The 21,898-nt window shown below is 48.0% G+C and overlaps 1 protein-coding gene across 4 annotated transcripts in view; it reads left to right on the top strand.

The window, feature by feature from the left end:
• Positions 1 to 21,898, top strand: part of exoc2 (exocyst complex component 2) — a 54,462-nt gene that overhangs the window by 28,539 nt on the left and 4,025 nt on the right. For 2 of the 4 annotated variants that reach the window (XM_023823551.2, XM_023823553.2), the window contains 17 exons: positions 139 to 219; positions 1,285 to 1,430; positions 1,561 to 1,642; positions 2,424 to 2,526; positions 3,259 to 3,377; positions 8,836 to 8,937; positions 9,237 to 9,361; positions 10,064 to 10,132; positions 10,614 to 10,771; positions 12,402 to 12,523; positions 13,474 to 13,535; positions 13,633 to 13,713; positions 14,043 to 14,102; positions 14,418 to 14,479; positions 16,002 to 16,068; positions 17,057 to 17,173; positions 18,139 to 18,280. In XM_023823551.2, coding sequence (XP_023679319.1) covers positions 139 to 219; positions 1,285 to 1,430; positions 1,561 to 1,642; positions 2,424 to 2,526; positions 3,259 to 3,377; positions 8,836 to 8,937; positions 9,237 to 9,361; positions 10,064 to 10,132; positions 10,614 to 10,771; positions 12,402 to 12,523; positions 13,474 to 13,535; positions 13,633 to 13,713; positions 14,043 to 14,102; positions 14,418 to 14,479; positions 16,002 to 16,068; positions 17,057 to 17,173; positions 18,139 to 18,280 — 1,698 coding nt within the window. The other 2 variants (XM_023823554.2, XM_023823555.2) reach the window with 2 other exon arrangements.

Here is a 21,898-nt window from a genome sequence, read left to right as displayed (position 1 = left end):
TTTAACCGGTGAAGTAGAGATTTTGACATTCTATCGCCTGTGATTAATTAGCCTACCTAGATACCGCGTTTGAAACTTCTATTCTGTGGGCGCACACCAGTGAGTTTTTATTATTATCGCTGCCGTTTGTTTTCTCAGCCATCCATCAGAAACTGGAGGTGGACGGGACGGAGAAGGTGGAGGGATCCATGACGCAGAGGCTGGAGAAGATCCTGAACCGTAAGACGGCGGACGTCAGCGAGACGTGCATCGCGGAAAAAGCCTCACCCTTGTTTTTGCAAACATAAATTACATTAACCTACATTATATTATAATGGAAATTATACAATTATAAATTCTGTTTTAGTCTGTGATGTATTTATTGTCTTGCCCATATTCGATAGAGTCCATAACTAGAGTAATGCATCTTAAAAAAACTTTATTAATAATATTTTATATACTCAACCTTCACTAAAATTATAAGCAAATAAACAACCACTTGTCTTTCTGATGTGCTAAAATAAGCCTCGCTGGCAGATTGGACACTTGTGTTTACTGTAAAAATGGACATGTGGTGAAAGAACGAGCCCTGTATCCTTCACTTTAAATTAAACTGCATATCAGAATAAGAGGTACGCCGAGAAATCGCTCAAACAATTCAGGCTAGGGCAAAAAATGCGAAATATTTCCTAGCTGTCTGTGTAAATGTTTTCATTCAGCCGGAGCGCTGCTTTTTATGATTAGCGCAAGTTTCGCTTGGCGCGACCACCCACCGAGCCCGCTACAGAAATAGCTTGTAAAACCACCCAGCTCGACCGATGTCGTTTTCTTTTCATCTCAGCTTTTAGCGCGGTCACCCGAGGAGATAATGTCGGAGCTCTCAGGGATAACTCCGGTTTTTTAGGAGTCATCTGCTGAGGATCTACTCAAGTTGGGTTTTTAACCTCGATTTAACGGTGTCCTCTTAATCGCTGCCTCGGAAATGCAGGTCCGAACAATAATCCTGTGTGTGTGTGTTTTTTTTTTGTATATCTAGTTTTTTAGGACAGTTTAAAAGATGAATTAAATGGCTAGAGATGTATCATCTGGTTCAGCGTTTTGGAAAAAATGAGCTAAATCGATAGAGTGGCTAGTTTAAAAAAAAAAAAAAAAAAGATTTGTACTACATTTGAAGTGAAATTAAATGAATATGAAGCTGGCCTGAGATTTTTCTAAATAACTGCCGTGATAGTTTTACCCACATTGCCGCGTGCGGGTTATTATACAAATTATTATAGCATGAGTTGACGGCTCCGTTCCCCTCAGGTGCGAGCGACACAGCCGACACGCTCTTCCAGGAAGTGCTGGGCCGCAAGGACAAGGCCGACTCCACGCGCAACGCCCTCAACGTGCTGCAGAGGTTCAAGTTCCTTTTCAACCTGCCCCTGAACATAGAGCGCAACATCCAGAAGGTGAGCAGGAGCCCCATCCCGCCACTCTACTGGACCAACAGTACTTGTTGTATTGTAGTTGTATCTATAGATATGAAAGCTATGTAGTTCTTCAAAATATTGGTCTGATTCTTAATTGCTCTCTCTTCAGGGCGATTACGACGTTGTGATAAATGATTATGAGAAGGCGAAGTCCCTCTTTGGAAATACTGAAGTCCAAGTCTTCAGAAAAGGTACATAAATGACCTCTCTATAGGATTTTTTAAAAAGAGAATCACAGCATTGGCTAAATGCAGAATTTTAGCACATTTGGCGGTTACGTACATGCCGCTGATGACTGCTGAAAAATGGAGTAGTTCAGGTATTTGCGGAAGATCACAGAAGGTCTCTATAACTCGCCAGGGCCCATCTGGAGTGTCACACAGTGACCAAGGCTCAATTCTGCTGCTCATGTGCGCACCCCAGTGGCAGGGCAGAGTCCTGTAGCTCCGTTTTGACCCACCCCCCACCTCCTAACAACCACCATATAAGGAGAGGGGTAGCACAAGGAGCAAAGGCCAAGGAGGGAGACGGGATGCTTACAGAAGCGTCTGGGAGCAAGGGTGTGAGGCCGATTGTGGAGTAAACTGTTCAGTGGGCAGACGCAGTCAAATGCAGCCGGCTGCCAACAGTCGGCTGCGCACACACACTGCTCTGACTTGCTTCAAGGTGGCAGTGTGGACCATAAACACACTTACACAGAATACTGTCTTCGGGGGGGGGGAGGGCAGGGCACAGTGGGCCTATTAATGCGTGTGCTTTTTAAAAGGAAAAATAGACACTCAAGCCTCGTATCACAGTGTTTATCTTGCTGCCCTGTGCCTCTGGGGCGGGGGGGGGGGTTTACCGGCATGTCGCCTTCACCGCTGACAATGGGAGAAGGCAGCAGGCGGATCTCTGGCTTCGTTTTACGGGCCGTTTTAAGCGTAACTCATTCTGAGGCCGTGGCCTGATGGCCGCGTCCCTCATGCACAGTGTACGCCGAGGTGGAGACGCGCATCGGCTCGCTGAGGGCCCTCCTGCTGGACAAGCTGCTGGAGACGCCGTCCACGCTGCACGACCAGAAGAGATACATCAGGTGAGCCAGGCTGAGCCCCACGCCTCCTTCAGCCCCCCCGCCCTCGGCTCATGCCACGCTGGCATGACTCGAACGTGGCATCGCTGGCTCTTGTCCCCCCCTCCTTTGTTATTTTCCCATCTGACCTGTATTCTTTTTAATGTTGGACTGTCACTCATTGCTGGTGGAGGGAAAGAACCGGGTCGTTTTGATGGTCTGAAATGTTTAAGTGACGTTTCTAATGTGGTTTTGCCTGTTCTTGCTTCCACGCCGGCTGGTTAAACACGACAGAAAATAAAAGATTAAAACTTTTTTTTAAACAGTAAGGCTGCTGTAAAGTGATCCTGCCCTGGAAGCCCATGGGTCACCCCACTGCCCCCCCCCCACGCAAAGCCAGGTCGGGCCGGACCGCAACGCACATGCCAGTTTATTATTGTGTCGCTCTCCGAACTGTTAGGATTTCAAGCACAGATCAGCAGAGCGGGAATCTTTCATCTGAGGACATTGGGGCCATTCTGTAAACAGGAGACCCAGATGGGTTTTCATCTGCTGGGGGGGGGGGTCCGGGAAAGGGTGTCTTTCATGCAGTTTAACTACTCGTATGTGTTTGATGTGCGGCTCATAGCGAATCCCCGGCCAGGTCCGGCCCGCTGCAGAGATCCAGGGTTCTCGCCAGCTTCTGAAAGTCCCTGTCCTTTGTTCTCATCCTCCAGCCCACCGGGTCAGCGCTGACTGTTCTGCCACTCCTCACAGGTACCTGTCAGACCTGCATGCCTCCGGCGATCCAGCCTGGCAGTGCATCGTGGCCCAGCATCACTGGATCCTTCAGCTGATGCAGACTTGCAAGGAGAGCTTCATCCAGAGGCTCAAAGGTACACAGCATGGCACTGTCTAAGTGGCGGCAGGTTGCTTGGCAACACCTTGCGGCTGCTCCTATTGGTCATATTGATTTCATTACACATGCCAGTATTAATAAATATAAATTTGATATCTTAAAGCAACAACATGAATGAAAGTCCCATTTCTAGGTTAAAGAGGTACTAATGTTACTGTAATGACATAAAATTTCAATCATATAGGCTCGTTTATGGTTAAGATTGTTTGTTTGTGGAACATTAAATAGGAGGAGACAGAAATACGGTTTTCAGTCCTGCAAAATTTCCACATGGACTAGTGGGGGGGTGGGGGATCAGGACTCTGTCACTTACCAGTTGGGTTTTATTGATGTTTGATATATGTGTGTGTGTGTGTGTGTGTGTGTGTGTGTGTGTGTGTGTGTGTGTAGTGATTTCTTGATGCAGATGTTGCACTGGAGATGTTTGTGTTGTAGGGGATGGAGCCAAGTTTTTGAACTTGGCCGCTTCTCCGCTGGATTTTCCGTGCCGTGATGGGCTCTTTGTTTCCACGTGTCTCTGGCCACTTCCAGCTGCCACTCCGGCTCCGAAAGCCGATCCTTCTCCTGAAACGGGCAGCAGATGCCTCCCAGAGACGTTCGGTGGCCGTAGTGCCCGCCCAGCAACGGCGTGTTTATTTGGTGAGGGTACTGGCCAGGATGAAAGGCCGAGCCCCCCGCCCCTGCCAGTCCCGTGCTGAGGCAGGCCGGGCCAGAAGGATTGGAGCAATTAGCCCCAGTTAAGACATTTCTTCAAATTACCAGGGAGGGGGAGAGGGAGTCTGGAGGTGGAGCTATATTCAGGAGGAATGTGCCACCCCCTCGGTTTCGTGCTGAGCTTCGTCTGATGGAGAACGAGTGCGGGTCCTAATGAACGTGCTGAGCTTCGTCTGATGGAGAACGAGTGCGGGTCCTAATGAACGTGCTGAGCTTCGTCTGATGGAGAACGAGTGCGGGTCCTAATGATCGTGCTGAGCTTCGTCTGATGGAGAACAAGTGCGGGTCTGCCTTTTCACTGGTACAGGCTGCTCGTTTGCCTTCTCGCCGTTTTACCACCACTTTTTTTAGGGGGCGGTGATTGTATGTAGAGTGCTGCCCCCCCGGGGTGGTGCTTTCAGACGCAGTGGTGGATCATGTGGGACTCCAGCAGAAGCTCAAACCCACTGAGTGTCTGGGTGCCATAAGGAGTTCTTAGATGGATAGGTATGACAGCAAAGGAGAGGAGGTCACAGGCCAATCAGGGGTCAGCAAATCAGGGGTCAGCAACATACAGACTATGATCGTGGCCCAGCACTTGTTATGTTGGCTCCCTTTCTCAGCTTTGGCTTACAGTTCTTCTGGAGATTCAGGAGGAGGTGCAAGGGCAGCTGGAAGCCATTTAAAGGCCTGGCCACACCCCCCTCACCCCAATTCACCTAACCAAAATATTTAGAAGGCAAACTGACTGTCCTAGTCATCAATCTTCAGTGTGCCTCTCATAGTACCACCTGTGCAAGCGGCCCCATCTCTACCCAGACGCCATCCCTTTAAGTGTTATGCCAGTGAGATTATGTGGTGGGGGGGGGGGCAGCTGTGGGCATGGTTACGATAGTGAGAGGGACTGATGGATGGTGTCATGTAGCAGAGAGTCTAGTGACTTATTTATCATTGTTTGTATGGAGCCATGTAAAGGGGGTTGGGGGGGTGGAACAAGTACGTTATCAGTTTTTTGTTTTTTCGGAGGGGGGTCACAGACCAGACATAGAGTTTGAGGAAGTGTGGAAGAGACAGAGTCAGTGGTGGAGGTGACAGGAAGACTGAAATGTGTTCTAACATTACTAAGGGACACGAGGGGACTGAGAGGCTCATCACCTGGCTTCGCCATGTCTCCGGGTGATATGCCCACCACCCCCTAAAATGATCACCTGATCATCCATGCAGAGAAGCATGAATCATATGAGGAAAACCTCACCTCAAATGTCACCCCTTGTATGAAGGTCAGGGATGGTAAAGGTCAGGTGACCGTAAATGGCGGCAATCCCCAGGAGGGGGGGCAGTGACATCAGTGAACCCCATCTGGGGCTCGATCTGCGTGGGTGGGGCCACAGGGCTGCTGCCATAACGCTTATCCTGCTGTCACGCTTTGATCTGCTGCCGCGGCTCATCCAGCTAACGACCCCTTAATGTCAAGGCTGATCTTCAGCTTCTTTCACGTTTCCTGGGTGCTTTCGCATGTAGCTCTCTTTAAATGAACCAATCTCTGTCCTCTTTAAATGAACCAATCTCTGTCCTCTTTAAATGAACCAATCTCTGTCCTCTTTAAATGAACCAATCTCTGTCCTCTTTAAATGAACCAACCTCTGTCCTCTTTAAATAAACCAATCTCTGTCCTCTTTAAATGAACCAACCTCTGTCCTCTTTAAATGAACCAACCTCTGTCCTCTTTAAATGAACCAATCTCTGTCCTCTTTAAATGAACCAACCTCTGTCCTCTTTAAATGAACCAACGTCTGTCCTCTTTAAATGAACCAACCTCTGTCCTCTTTAAATGAACCAATCTCTGTCCTCTTTAATTGAGCCAACCTCTGTCCTCTTTAAATGAACCAATCTCTGTCCTCTTTAAATGAACCAACCTCTGTCCTCTTTAAATGAACCAACCTCTGTCCTCTTTAAATGAACCAATCTCTGTCCTCTTTAAATGAACCAATCTCTGTCCTCTTTAAATGAACCAATCTCTGTCCTCTTTAAATGAACCAACCTCTGTCCTCTTTAAATGAACCAATCTCTGTCCTCTTTAAATGAACCAATCTCTGTCCTCTTTAAATGAACCAACCTCTGTCCTCTTTAAATGAACCAATCTCTGTCCTCTTTAAATGAACCAACCTCTGTCCTCTTTAAATGAACCAACCTCTGTCCTCTTTAAATGAACCAACGTCTGTCCTCTTTAAATGAACCAATCTCTGTCCTCTTTAAATGAACCAATCTCTGTCCTCTTTAAATGAACCAACCTCTGTCCTCTTTAAATGAACCAACCTCTGTCCTCTTTAAATGAACCAACCTCTGTCCTCTTTAAATGAACCAACCTCTGTCCTCTTTAAATGAACCAATCTCTGTCCTCTTTAAATGAACCAACCTCTGTCCTCTTTAAATGAACCAACCTCTGTCCTCTTTAAATGAACCAATCTCTGTCCTCTTTAAATGAACCAACCTCTGTCCTCTTTAAATGAACCAACCTTTAAATCCACCAGAAAGTCTTTTTGGATTCACCTCGGCCATCTGCTTACAAAAGCACTCGGTTCACTTTCTGGTGCACTTCACCCTCAGTCCACTTCACATTCACGCTTGGTCCTTATGGACTCTGAACTGTGAGAGTCATTTCTTCCTCAACAAATGTTAAGTTTGTGAGAATGACCTATATTTTAGTATTTATGGTTTAACTTAAACTTGTAACGTGATTATTCATCTCTAACAAAAATTCTACTTGCAAAAAAGCTGAATTTCATGAAGACTCAATGAACAGATGGTAACAAGAAAACAGAGGTAATTACAAGTAGGGTGCTAAGGGATGTTCTTTTTTTTTTTTAATAATACACCTAGTGAATTAATGGTGTATGCCAAATGTACATATAATCGCATGTACTGAACAGGTGGATCGAAACTCTAATCCCGACTTCTTGATTGATCTAAAATCTTAATCCTATTGGTCAAATAGCTCTAAAAATAGAAGCATGACAACCACTAAAAGTACACTTTGAAATGTAAAATATCTTAAGATTTTAAGGTGTAAGCCTTCAATAAAATAAAAGGAATATTGCAAATTGTGATATTCTTATATTACCCAGTCAGGTAATTTTTAAAAATGAAGTAAACCAAGCAGCATCAGCCTCCTTGTGAGAGGCCGATCACTTAATGTTTTGATTTTAGCTCTAAATTCTGGGATTCTGTGCAACCACTCGACCTAAACTCTCACGTTGTTTACAACCAGGAATGAATATTATAGGACTCTAATAAAATATTTTTCCCTTTTAGGAAAAAAAGTATTTCCCATTTGGGTAACAAAATACTGCCCGCATTAATGCAATAAATTTCCCAGCTCTATAAATTAGTGTAATCTTTGTCTTAAGAATCTTAAGAATTCGTAATAATTTATCGACAGTTGTTTTGAGCTCTGTATGGTATCCAAAAAGAAGAAAGCCGGACACAATTCCTGTTCACGCACCGTCAGCAGACGTACCTGCTAAGCGGACTCAAAACAACCTGTGCTCAGACCTCCTCTTGATGTGGTCTGCTTTTGGTTCTCTTTTGGGGGTCCAGGTTCGTTCGGAGCTTTCACATACAGCTTGTTTTGCGTGGGAAATGCGCCGAGTCCACTCAAGTCTGCTGAGACGAGCCACCCTTACCGAAGTTTCGTTTTATTTTACACTGTCAGCATCTAGAATCATCGTCACCCACGCTGGAGTTGCAGTGCTATGTGCAGTGCACGTGTGTGATTAGGAGGGATGCTCTGCTAGGTGCCCCCCCCCCACCTCCGCAGTGGGTCGCCGTTGCATGCGGGCCTCCTCCCGGTAATGTCCTACCCCCGAAACTGACCGTTTGCTTTTCTTGGTAAGGAGGAGGATCAGCAGAGCAGTTCTGGACTGTTTGGTCTGTATGCAGCATTTGAGGGGGTCAGACCTCGGGCCTCGCTGTGAGCAGGAAACCCCACCCCACCCACCGCTGCCCCTGATTGAACGTATTGGTTCTCCTGCTGACCTGGGGGCTCAGACCGGCATCCTTTTCTCCCAGCACTTACTCGCAGTAAGCAAGTGTGTAGGAGTATGCGTTTGAGACATGTACATCTGCAAATCCACAAATACATGTGCTGCCAGAAACGGGCGTGAATGTTGCAGTGTTCTACAAATCCCCACCCGCCAGCAGAGACAGACACATTTGCAGGCACCACGGGAAAAAATTCACCGAACACCTGGATTATCAATGGCTCCTGTTCTTCTATTAAAAGACAGGACAACAAGGTGGGAATGAGAAAGCGGCGTGATACGCATCCAGCACACGCCCATGCATATCAGGCATCGCAAGGAACACACCCCTGAGGAAAAACCGTGTGTTGCTTTGGAGTCCAGTGCGGCCGCATTTGTCTTCCTTTGCCTTCCTAAACAAGACTGTGCAGTTATAAACATGTTTAGGTAGATTGCAGATGATTGGGTGTTGGCTGAAGGTCATAGACCAATGAGCAGGCAGATTGACCATTCCAGCAATGCAGTTTGGATTCTGAAGCCATTCTGACCTGCTTGGCATTGTGACTAGTTTTGTCTGAAGCCACGATTAGAGAGGTCATCTTTCAGGGTTTGAAAAAGGTCTAACCTACATGTGAAGCCCCCCACCGACAAGTCCAGTAACTCCACAGTAAAATGCGCAAAGCTACGGATCTATGTTTTAATAGTATTCTCTGTGTCCTCCAGGGGGCGCTGACGGCATGACGTTGGACTCCGATGGGGAGTTGCGGCCCTCTGGCATTGGCCGGCTGGGCCATTCTGCCTCTTTTAAGTCAGGCAGCACTAAATGTGAGTATCACAGACCGTCAAATGTATACAAGGCCCCCCAGTCTCAGCCCCTTCAGGGAGCCTGCGCTAAATCCGAACCTTCCTCCCTTGTTTATTATGGTTGTACCTGCATTAGCGCTTGTTAAACTACATTCCACAGTGATGGTTTACTGCTTCTAGAACTTTCCTTTTGCTGTGTCGTCCAAATTGATGCAGACCATTCAGTATAGACATCTGTGTTTGTGAGTGAAGGTGTCATATAAAGGCCTGCGTGCATGTCTGCACGTGTGCATGATCTGTCCCGTGTGTGTCCTGCACAGCCTGGACCCCCCAGGGTCCTCAGCAGGTGTCTTTTGTGGAGAAGCTGGCAGATGTTGTCACCGGGCAGCTTCCCAATTTCTGGAAGCTGTGGATCTCCTATGTGAACGGCAGCCTGTTCAGCGAGGTACTAAGCCCCCAGTCACTTGACTGCTTTTTGCAGTCTTTGAGTCAATCATCCTCTCCACCTTCATTTGCATCTGTAACTGCTGACTTCAATCTCAGATTGTTAGACTTACATCTTGATAATAAAATGTCAACTCGCCAAAGAAAACTGGTGCAGTGCATATGGTGCCCAGAAGGGGGCAATAAAATACAACATAAAACAGTATCGTTAACTAGAAATCTTGTATTGGATTTTTGCGTCTTTTTGTTCCTTTTCTTTTCCCTACCTCAGGTATGTGATTCTAATTGAATACTATGTGTGATTAAAGTGCTGAGACATGATCTTAACAAGAACAAATTTTTAGCTGATATCTGTTAAAAGTGTTTTGCGACTGTAGCAGTGCTAAATTAGCCTGCGCTAACCAGTCTGGATTTTGTGACCTTGTTACCATTTGGGCACATTGTGTAGTTAGTGCTCATAGTGTCCCCAAAATGACACATGTGAAACCGCATGTTCCACTTTTGTCTGGTGTGACCCAGTTACAGAAAGGCCTAATCCTACATACCAGTGTTCTGGCTCATGCAAGTGGATATTTTGAGTAACTCTAAACCTATTGGCGCTACTGGTTTTCGAGGAATGGTACTTTTACATGTACTGTGGTATTCCTTTGACGGTACTCACGTGTTTGTGTGTGGCTGTGTGTGTGTGTGCTCGTCTTTGAAGACAGGAGAAAAATCAGGCCAGGTGGAGAAGTTGAAGAAGAATGCCCGTCAGAGGCAGAGTGACTTCAAGGTGAGTTTTCTTCTTCGCTGGCCCCTGAGGTGGTGAAGTTCCCTACTGGTGATTTGTCCCTACTCTGTGTTTATACAACATCTAGTGTATACTCACAGGCATGCATGCGTGTTCGCTGTTTTTGCAGCTATAGCATATAAATACCCCAGGCACACTGCAGGCACCCTCGTTCTCTCAGTGTTTAGACGTTTAGACGTGTCTTTTGACCATAGCTCGGGAGGAATGTTCATCAACAATTCTGGTACTATGTGAAAGTAGTAACATGTCTTTCTGTAGGGTATAACTGAATATACTTGTATGACAATTTATACAGGACCTGATACACTGAGATTTAATGTTGTAGCATTCATTTAAGCAAAGTTTTTAAATTAGTTTAATTTAAGTGCCCTAAGGACTATGAGGTCCTCCGTGCTTTGATCGGTTGACCCCCCCCAAACCCCATAGCTGAGTGCTTGTATGTCTGTCTTATCACACTTTGCAGAAGATGATCGAGGAGGTGACGCACCGACTGGTGAAGCTGGTTCGTGGGGCCCTGTTACCCTCCAGCCTGACGCCAACAGAACTACAGCTGTACGGGGGCTGGGAGGCCCAGAGCAAGCTGAGCGGACCCAGCCTCACGCAGATCATCCACACCGTCAGGTATTTACACCCCCGCACTGAGTCTCACGCAGGTCATCCTCACTGTCAGGTATTTACACCCTCACACTGAGCCTCATGCAGATCGCCCACCCCGTCAGGTATTTACACCCCCGCACTGAGTCTCACGCAGGTCATCCTCACTGTCAGATATTTACACCCTCACACTGAGCCTCATGCAGATCGCCCACCCCGTCAGGTATTTACACCCCCGCACTGAGTCTCGCGCAGGTCATCCTCACTGTCAGGTATTTACACCCCCGCACTGAGCCTCATGCAGGTTATCCACACCTTCAGGTATTTACATCCCCGCACTGAGTCTCACGCAGGTCACCCACTCCGTCAGGTATTTACACCCTCACACTGAGCCTCACACATGTCATCCTCACTGTCAGGTATTTACACCCCCGCACTGAGCCTCACGCAGGTCATCCACACCGTCAGGTATTTACACCCCCGTGCTGAGCCTCACGCAGGTCATCCTCATTCTCAGGTATTTACACCCCCGCACTGAGCCTCATATAGGTCATCCTCACTGTCAGGTATTTACACCACCGTACTGAGTCTCTCGCAGATCATCCACACTGTCAGGTATTTACACCCCCACACTGAGCCTCACACATGTCATCCTCACCGTCAGGTATTTACACCCCCGCACTGAGCCTTGCACAGGTCATCCACATTGTCAGGTATTTACACCCCCGCACTGAGCCTCACACAGGTCATCCTCACCGTCAGGTATTTACACCCCCGCACTGAGCCTCACACAGGTCATCCTCACCGTCAGGTATTTACACCCCCGCACTGAGCCTCACACAGGTCATCCACTCCGTCAGGTATTTACACCCCCGCACTGAGCCTCACACAGGTCATCCACTCCGTCAGGTATTTACACCCCCGCACTGAGCCTCACACAGGTCATCCACTCCGTCAGGTATTTACACCCCCGCACTGAGCCTCACACAGGTCATCCACTCCGTAGGGTATTTACACCCCCGCACTGAGCCTCACACAGGTCATCCACTCCGTAGGGTATTTACACCCCCGCACTGAGCCTCACACAGGTCATCCACTCCGTAGGGTATTTACACCCCCGCACTGAGCCTCACACAGGTCATCCACTCCATCAGGTATTTACACCCCCGCACTGAGCCTCACATAGGTCATCCTCTCTGTCAGGTATTTACACCTCCATACTGAGTCTCTCGCAGATCATCCACATTGTCAGGTATTTACACCCCTGCACTGAGCCTCCCACAGGTCATACACACCATCAGGTATTTATACCCCTGCACTGAGTCTCACGCAAATCATCCACAACGTCAGGTATTTACACCCCTGCACTGAGTCTCACGCAGGTCATCCTCAACGTCAGATATTTATACCCCCGCACTGAGCCCTTTTTAAGAACCCAATTAATCTAGTTTTCTGCTACTCACTGTTTATCAGCACTTACTCAAAAGCGATTAGACAGGCCCAGCCAGGAAACACCTTGTCTCATACCGAGATGGTACGGTCGGCTCAAACCTGTTCATCTCGCGAATAGCTGACGAGCGATGTGATGGATGAGTGTGCTTTTGTGTTAATGTTTTTTTTTTATTGTGTGTTGCTGTCTCTCTGCTCTGTGCTGAAGGGGAAGTCATGAGGCACTGGCAGCACTTGAGATCCCCAACGACCTCCTGCAGGTCATCCAGGAGCTGCTGTCAGACCTGCGTGTCCATTGCCTTATGGTGACGCTCAAGCAGGTGGCTGAGGGTGAGGGAACCGGCAGGCAGGGACGTAGCCTCTTTTGGGGAGAGGGAGGTGTCCAGGGCAGGGAGCGTGGCGTCTGTTGGTGTGGGATGTGTTCAGTGTGGGGGTGTGTGTGTCCAGGACAAGGGATGTGGCCTCTGTGGGGAGTGGGAATGTCCTGGGCAGGGGCGTGGCCTCTGTGGGGAGTGGGAATGTCCTGGGCAGGGGCGTGGCCTCTGTGGGGAGTGGGAATGTCCTGGGCAGGGGCGTGGTCTCTGTGGGGAGTGGGAATGTCCTGGGCGTGATGACAGTGTGCAAGCACACCCCAGAGTATGACTGAATTATTTTTAAAAAATGAATCCATCTTCAGTGGTGGTGCTTTTACTCAGAACAGTGCAATACTTGGCAAATAAGGGGATCCAGACAATCGGCAGTGACAGCTTGCACCCCTATGGTAGTAATTCCAGTATGAGTGCCGACATGTGCAGCACACCTCCCTGTTACCCTGTTACCCTGCGGCTGGCTTAGCGAGTCTCTCTCGATGGTATTGGTCAGTTTACAGTGGGGAAAGATGTGGTCTGAAATTATTGTGGTCAGCCAATGTGTCAAAGACTGTACTCTGGAAAGTTGTGAGTGTGTTCTCAAGTTCTGTTGTTCATGCCTGGTGGGGGGTGGGGGGGAGTTGCGATGACTCGTGATTTGTGAGTATTGATTCTGTGAGCTTTTTGTTTTGCTCTGTGGGAGAGCATGGTGATTCATTTTGAGATAGGCAACGGGTACACACCCATCAGAGCGGTCACTATGCTTCTTTTACAAGGGGGGGGGGGGGAGGATTTCAAACTGTTCACAGAACTGCAACAGACACCGCCCAGCACCCAGTTCAGCGTGACATTCAACCATGTGCTAGTTACACACACCGTATCAAAGTCATGGTCCTGATAGGCTTGTGTGTGTGCATGTGTGGTGTTTTCCAGATGTCAAACAGCTGCCAGAGAAGGAGGACTGGGTGGTTGATAACGAGGGAGTCACTTCCTTGGTATGGAATAGTATCATCTCTGATTGGCCATCTAGAGTATCACATGACCGTGGGGCAGTCAAACTGTCTGAACGAACCCCGCCCACTTTCCCCACAGCCAGCCCGTTTCGAGCAGCACATGGTCCAGATGCTTCAGTCCCTGAAGGGTCCCATGGACTGCAAGCCCGGGGAAGTTAACGTACGTCTGTCTCCGTGTCGCTGCTCTGCACAGACTCCCTTCCCTGTGCATGAGCACCTTCTTTCTCTTGCATTACATTTTTTAAATTGTAAAGGCTGTTAGGTTGTATTCCCATTGGTTTCTTTTTATGACTTAGCATAGTTTTGTGATCTTTAAAAGTTAATGAGCAGGGGTATATACGGGGTAGGACCTCAAGGTCACTGGCCCAACCTGATTGGCTCTGGGAGTGCCCCCTCTCCGGTCAGTCACCAAATCCAAGCATACATGTTATTGCCTAGACACAGTCATTGTCCATTAACGGTGGCACCTTCCATCCCACTGTTCTGCAGATTTTTCAGCTGGAGCGGACTCAGGATGAAGCCTCTGAGCTCTGTGTGTGGATCATGAAGGTACCCAAATCCACCTCCCTGACTGTTCCTACATCCCTGCAACGAGAAGTCCATTGCACATGGGCTGCCTGCTTAGCGTCTTTTTTTTCCCTAAAGCGCTCTGACTCATAGTGGAAAGTTCTAGAAAAGAGTCTGTCTGTCATTTAGTATTTTTGGTCCTTGTAATAAAGTCTTTTGTGCTGCGTTTGTGCTGAGTGTCGCACAGCAGTTAGTTTTTCTGATGCGCTGGACTTTTCCCCCCTATTTTTCATGCTAGTGCAATAACGAATCTTCACTTTGTAAAGTTATTGATATTTTTCTCATTCTCATTTTCAGGTGTTCATAAATTGCTTGGAACAACTAAGCACCAAAACTGATGCCGATGTGGATGCTTCCCAGTAAGACCTCTGATTTGTATTAACTTTTCATTGTCCTCTATGATGAAGACATTTTGGGACATTTTGGATATTTGGGATATTTTTGTAATAATAATGATAATAATTCTGTGTGACTGACATTGCGTCAAACTCCGCTTCAAGTTAAATGTTGCATAGAACATACCGTATTTTTCGGATCATAAGACGCACCTAGTTGTAGGGGAGGGAAATGAAGAAAAAAAAGATTCTGAACCAAATAGTGTCCTACAATATTTTAGGTCAACCATGTACAGTGAACAGTAGTCAACAGCAGCATTAAGAACCATTATCACTTATTAACAAATAAAGTCAGTACTTCAGTAGGAGACACTTCAGTAACAAAAAACTTTCATGTGTATGAATGATCCATTGTCACCTGGCCACATCCCTCCCCCCTTTTATGGCGCTGAAGGGGATGTATCTGGATCGCGTTTCACCGTTGCGCTGTTCACCAAATTACCATGCGAATGCGATTTGAATACGCGCTAATGCGGCTATTTAGAACGTGAATAGCGATCTTCGGGTGACAGCGGTACTACACGCCCCCGATGCAGGTAGAACAAAGTAAGGGGACATAGTTTAATTTTTTGCCGATTTAACCTAATTTTAAAAACTGTAATACTTCCGACAATGGACGTTTTGAAAAGAAGACAGATTACGGATTTAGCCAGCGTTTTTTCATGATTCTACATTAAGATTTCAGCGAGAGATAAACTGAAATAGCCGCGAGAAGTACGCTGCGTCGCCAACTATGCATTCGACCCCAGAGGGTTAAAGCATGTGAGCAGAGCAATATTCGGACCATAAGACGCAGTGACTTTTTCTCCCCTCTTTTGGGGGAGGAAAAGGTGCGTCTTATGCAGGGCTGTGGAGTCGGTAGATAAATGCTCCGACTCCGACTCCGACTCCGACTCCTCAGTTTCTAAATCTGAGAACACACCAGATGATTTTTCAGGCGTTTGACGCGTGATGACTCGTTGAACGGCCGAAAAATCGGCAGTGCATCTGTAAATGTATGGGGGGCTTTAGGCTAGGTTCACAGTTCCCTGTAACAGTGGAACACGACACAATGGAAAGCGGTGCCGCACCTTACCTGTGCATTACATCCCATATAGTGACGCATACAGTCAATGAAAAGCATGCTTCATGGTTACTTGACATGTTCGTTTTGTGGTAACATTATGCACTGCATGCATTGGGCTTTATTCTTACAGCAGAGAAGTAGCTCATTATGACTGTTTGTGAATTGGGACATTTCAACTTACTTTTTTAATTCCCATTTAAATTTAGTAGGAGTCGGAGTCGGTTAACTTTTTGCTGACTCCGACTCCGACTCCAGGTACCCAAAATTGTCTCCGACTCCGACTCCTCGACTCCGACTCCACAGCCCTGGTCTTATGGTCCGAAAAATACGGTACTCCATACAAACATTTTGGATGGGTGAACTGATGTACACATGTCCTCTTTCTTTATCTGACTTTTAACTGGCTCTATATTTTTTCAGCATGTGTGTGGATGTTGTATCCCCTGATCTTTTCAGAAGTGTCCACGAAGACTACAGACCTTCCCCAGTAAGTTGTGGCCTGTCAGTTACTGTTGAATTTATTGAAAATTTTCTAACCCACGCTGACCCGTTTTTACTTTGTGATTATACTGTTGGATTGGTCATGCTTGTTTTCAGTGTAAAAGAGCTACATTCTTGGTAAATGCTCTGTAAATGCTAGTATTTTACTTCACCGACTTGTGACCAGGAAGTTGTTGGTTCCAGTCCCGCTGGAGAACCATGTTGTCGTACCATGATGCCGGCTGTATGGCAGGAGGATGTGTCAGTGTCGTACGCCACCATTTGTTAGCTCAAAGGTCAGACCTGGACGTCTGCAAAACTGCGTCTGTGCCGATTTTAAGGAGAATCATCCGAGTGATGCCTTCACAGCTAAATCACAGATCGAGCAGCACGGTTGTCCTTGGGATCCCCGAGCTTGTCCACTTACAGAGAGAGAGCGAGACAGAGAGAGAGCGCCTCCAGTTGTGGGTTTTAGTCTCTCACACCCACATCGAACCACAACGACCGCAACTAGTCTCAAGACCAGTTCCTGACATATCTAAAATAAACAAATGCCACGCTTCCTTCAAGCCCTTTTCACTGAAATTGTAGTGCGTGTTCATGAATCAGGGCCAAGGGCGACCTGGGAGGAAGAGGTGGGAGAGAGCAAAGCAGTTCCGGTAACACCATGACAGAGGGGATTTCCCTCACCTCCAAACAAATAATCAACTGGTTTCCCCTGTGCTCTTTCAGCTGGGACGACACCCTCCATCCCCCCCTGCTGCATTTCGGTCCAAAGTGACCTCGTCGTGTCATTGTAGACATCACTGGCACTGGCAACTTAACGAGCGATCTTTAATTCAGTTGAAGTTCAATCAGGGGCTGTCATTTGTCCAGGACAAATCGCATGGGCCCCCACTGCGTTGCACGTGTCTGGCATTCCTGAACCGCCACCCCCCCGAAGCATCGTGTGTCAGACTTGGCTGACCCCCCCTTTCTTACCCCGTCTGCCACAGGAACAGCGGCTGCTCCTCATCCTCAGCAACTGCCATTACCTGGAGAAGCACACCTTCCTGAACCTGGCCGAGCACTTTGAGCGGCACGGCTTCCTAGGCACAGAGAAGATCACACGGGTGAGGGGGGGCTTCCGATGGCGGGACCCATCGCTGCAGTCTAGTGTAAGATAATTGATCAAAGGAATGATACAAAGCGAGAGTCACTCCAGAGTAATCGAATGACTTTCTTACACACCGATAAGTACCAACGGCCTTTATGGTGACAGAGTAACCCCCCCCCCGCCTCAGTTTACAGATTCATGCATGACAAATATGTCGGGTCACTGTCCCACCACCCATAGGGACTTTATCTGCTCTTTCCAGTAAAGGCAAATGACAGCACAGCTGTGGGTCACAGACTGGACCAGAAACCCCTAGTGGAAGTCACTTCCCAGCAGCACAGCTCGACGGCTGGCCTCGGGGCCTCGCAGTGTACCCCAATGTCCACAAGGGGCGCCCCCCTCCCTAGAGAAGGCGCTCTTTTTATTCCAAAACAAAGGGATATAAACCGATGGCACCTCGGCAGTCCACACCACGGAACGCAGACTGCCGCTGAGCTCGCCAGCAGGGTTCTGTCAGGATAACAGTCAAGATATGCAGTTAGGCACAGTTTCCCAGATTCTGAATAAGACTGATCATTTAAAGAGAATTTTAATGCGTGGATGTACAAATGTGATTTATCTATGCAAATGATTCACTTCCACAAACAAAGTTATACAGCAGTTCCTGCAATAATGGAATTTACCAGTGCCACCTGTTTGATGTAAATTGCTAAGTTGCATGATACAGTGCCTGGGGTTGTCAGAGGTGCCCATGTGTTCTCTGGCTGGCTCTGTTTTAACAGCTGGTTGTTTCTGTTACAAATGACCTGAAAAGTCCTTTGATATAAGTAATATCGCACGGGGACATGTGGGTTATTGCACAGGACATCACCGGTAGCACAGAAGGCAGGAACACTAATGCTGGCTTTGGAAGCCGCTGAGCTGTTCATTTACTGGGGGAGTCCGAGCCTGAGCACAGAGTAATCCCAGCATGCCGTGCAGGTCAGCGTGGAGTCCGTGCGCGCCCTGGACGCCAGGCTTTTCGAGTCCTACGTGGAGAGGAAGGCTGACCCCATCGTGGGCTCGCTGGAGCCAGGCATCTATGCCGGTTACTTCGACTGGAGGGACTGTTCGCCCCCTACAGGTAATCCTCAGTCTCCTCCGCCTCTGCCCGCCCACCGCCCCCCCCCCCCCCCCTTCCAACAAAGCTCAGGGTGCCTTCTGCGGTATGGGGTGGTAGGGGTGGGGGGGGGGCGTTTTTACAGTTAAAGTTTCTGCCTTTTCAGCATAAACGGAATTGTTAGGGTCAGTGGGTTGACGCTTTGTAGAGCTGATAGGAGTTTTCACTATTTGGAAGTGACTCACAAGTGGTTTATAACCTTTTGAAAATCTGCCATTTTGTTCATGTCTTTTATGTTGCTTGCTTGTTTTAAGATTGTGAATGTCTTACGTGCATAATAACAGTAGTAATAATTAATGCTCAGTTGCATGTGGGGCAGGTGATCCTTCACAGGGTTCCTTGGTTTCAGTAACTGGCGGTCACTGACTGTATCGGGGGCTGCAGGATTATCGAGAGTCACTAGCAGCCAGTGACAGTGTGGGGGGGGGGGCAGGGGGCAACACCATTTGCACGCTCGCCAGTGCCGTAAGGGGGTGATTGGTGAAGGCTGCCAGCGATTTGCCCGGGAAATGTCGAGAGGCTCTGCTCCCCACACGTGAGGCTTCGCGGTTCAGACTTTGTGAATGAGAGCAGGGGCATGTAGCATGTGGCGGCAGCAGCGGAGGCGGGGGCGTACGTGTGGCGAGCGTGGGGAAGAACCGGCCCAGCGCTGCGAAGAGCCATGATCAAGATGTGAAAATAGACTTACTGGAAGTGACTTGCTGTTTACTCACTCAAGCTTTCAAACTTTTTCTCACTTTTCCTTTCTGAAAGTTTGAAAATAAAGCAAAATGGAAAAAATTGATAGATTATGCTTTGTGGTACAAAAGTGAGCAAGCAGCTGGGTATTTAACTTCGTGGGCAGCTCAGTGCTGCTGTTATGGACTCTGAGGGTAGATGAACACGACTGCAGTTAACTGGGTGGACCAGGCTGTCTGGGCAGCCTTTTGCCTCCCCACTACTGACAGATGAGAGCCTTTTGGAGTCTGTTCTCTGTTAAGCTGGTCCAGGAGGCAACACCATTTGCACTCTGTCAGTTACTCTAGATCAGTAGTGCTGAGTCAGTATTGCCACATCAGCCACACTGTGTCAGTAATACTTCATCAGTAACGCAGTTTGAGTAAAGTCGAAATTAGCTTCATACTTCATCAGTATTGTTCGTTAGGAATGCCACACCAGTCTGTAGTACTTTGTCAGTGGCTCTGTGTCAGTAATGGCGTGTCAGCTGCACTGTATCAGTAATACTTCATCAGTAGTGTGGTAGCAAGCTGTCGAGGAATCAAACAGCAGCGTGCAGATGGGGTATTTAGGCACCTTGTTTGCACGCCACCCTGTGGCTATCTGCCGCCAGAGCCGCTGCCTGGTCACCTCGCTCTCCCAGATGCACCTAAACGAAACTGCGGCATCTCGCTACTCCATCAGGCTGCCGCCGCTAAGGAGGCGAGCCCAGTGTGTCAGTGATGATGCAGGGAGCCTGTCGCGGGCCTCTGATGTCCCGGCCTGGCGGGGGGTTTCCGCTGCTGGCCGGCGCGGTCTCAGCAGCACCATTTATCGGTCTGGTGGGCGGGGAACGTACAAGCGTGCCACCACGTCCGACGCCTCAAAGGTCAGCCGCCAGAACGCCATGCCATGTCGACAGCGTCCCCAAAGCTTTCCGCTGTTTATTTACTTTGCTCGAACCTTGGGGAGGATGTGGTTAATGTGTTTCAGGCATCCATATTCGCTGCATCACCAACAGCCGGGCAAAGGGTTTTTTTTTTTTCCTCTCAGAAGAAAAGCTTAAAACTTTGAGGCTGTCAGACCGGAACGGGGTCGTATCCGCTGAGCAGATGGGGCCTCCCTTCATCGTTTGACCCTCCCCACTGGCGTCTTCCACCAAAACAACCCAACAGCGGCCTTCTAGAACCTGCTCTTCCTCTGAGCTTTAACATCAGTTCACATCCCAGATGTGTATGGGAAGCGGTGATTGTTAACAGTGAAGGTTTAGCACCCAGAAGGCCCCCACTAAAACCCCCGGCTTAGTTGCTGATGCGCTTTGCGTTATTATTGCCTATCAGTGCTATTACCCAGATTGTCAGAGATTATCGGGTGTCATACTGAGAATCGCTGAGAAGGATGTGAGGGGGCGGCTTACTAGACCAGGAGTGCAATCAGCCCGAGTGAAAAGCCGTGCCAATCCTGCATCATACCAACTGCTGGAAGGTGCCGGTGGCTTTCAAGCACGCCATCCTTTCCTCTGCTCGCTTTCTGACTCAGATGGCAGGCGGGACGCGATGCGCGGCCTCTGGCTCTGTCGCGCTCACGGCTGGGCGATCCCGGGTTTTATCACACGTTTGCATCACCTGATCTACGTCCAGGTCCTGGCATCTGTGGCTTAAACTTTACGCTTCAGTGTATTTTGAAAATTGAAAGGGCGTCGCCGTTTCTCTGTGGCGTTTCCATCCTGCGATTTATTACATTTTTTCGGAGTACACCACAAAGAGGGAGTCCTTCTCCGGATCGGCGTAGTCACATCGCTCGTGGATGACGATGTGTCTCCGATGATAAAGCTCAGTGACGCCAGGTCACTGCTGATGACATATTCCAGTAAAACAAACCTGTCAACACTATATGGAGAGACTAAACTTTTCCTGTCTGGGTGAGGTATTACGTTAACTGTACTTGTCACCGAATGGTTTTTACAGCTGTGTGTACAGTAGAGGTGTGTACTGAGGTGACTGTACGAGACTCCTCCCCTCAAACAGATAACTGCACCCCCTGCAGGTCTGCCTTCACCACCCTCTACTGCGCAACCACAGAAAGGTTTGAGCTAAACTACAGTAAGACTCCTGATGCGAAGTCTGGCTGTCAGTGTTTACAAAAGACATCTTGGTAGTAATCGCTCTCCAGTAATGAGATTTCATCACAGTTTTATTGGTTTCTGTCTAATCTGATCAGGTGCTATATTACGGAGATCCGAGACGCGTTTCAGAGCTCGCCTGATCTATCCTGTCTTTTGCCAATCATCAGTACTTTTATCGTGTCATTCGTTTTCCGGTGCCAACCTGGTCGGGTGTCCGATCTGCCCAGGTGGTGCCACATGAGACCTTGGGACGGACACGAAACGTCTGTGGCGGGGTTTCTGGGGAAGTTGGGGTCTCTTCGGACGATTGGAGGACTTCTGTTTAGACTTTAACTGCTATTTTAAGGTGCCCTTTCCAGGCAGAGTTTCCACCTTTACTGTTAACTGCTGCCTGGCCGCAGTCTGTAGGTGATCCTCCATGTCAAACAATGTTTGTCTTTGAGTCTGTTTCTGATGCAGAAGGTTATTTGGTCCTCTGGGGGTGTTTGATAGAAATGGCCAGTAAGAATCTACACGCTATAAGTACTGCAGATGCTAATCCGTCAGGGTTTGGTCTAGGAAGGATAAAAATTTGGAGGATTTGATTGGTCTGTCATGTTTGATCAACATTAGCTATGATCGTTTTGGACAGGGGATCCCAGAATTTGAACTAAAATATCATTTACAAATTCCTTGGTAAATTAAAATTAAGTCCACATAAATAACCATCTTCTTGTAACATTCAAACTGTATCTCAGCTGTCATTCAACGAAGATGTGTGT

This window comes from Paramormyrops kingsleyae, chromosome 1 (assembly GCF_048594095.1).
Source record: "Paramormyrops kingsleyae isolate MSU_618 chromosome 1, PKINGS_0.4, whole genome shotgun sequence".
Lineage (NCBI taxonomy): Eukaryota > Metazoa > Chordata > Actinopteri > Osteoglossiformes > Mormyridae > Paramormyrops > Paramormyrops kingsleyae.
Note: the sequence above shows the minus strand (reverse complement) of the source record. Positions and strands in the feature narration are given on the sequence as shown.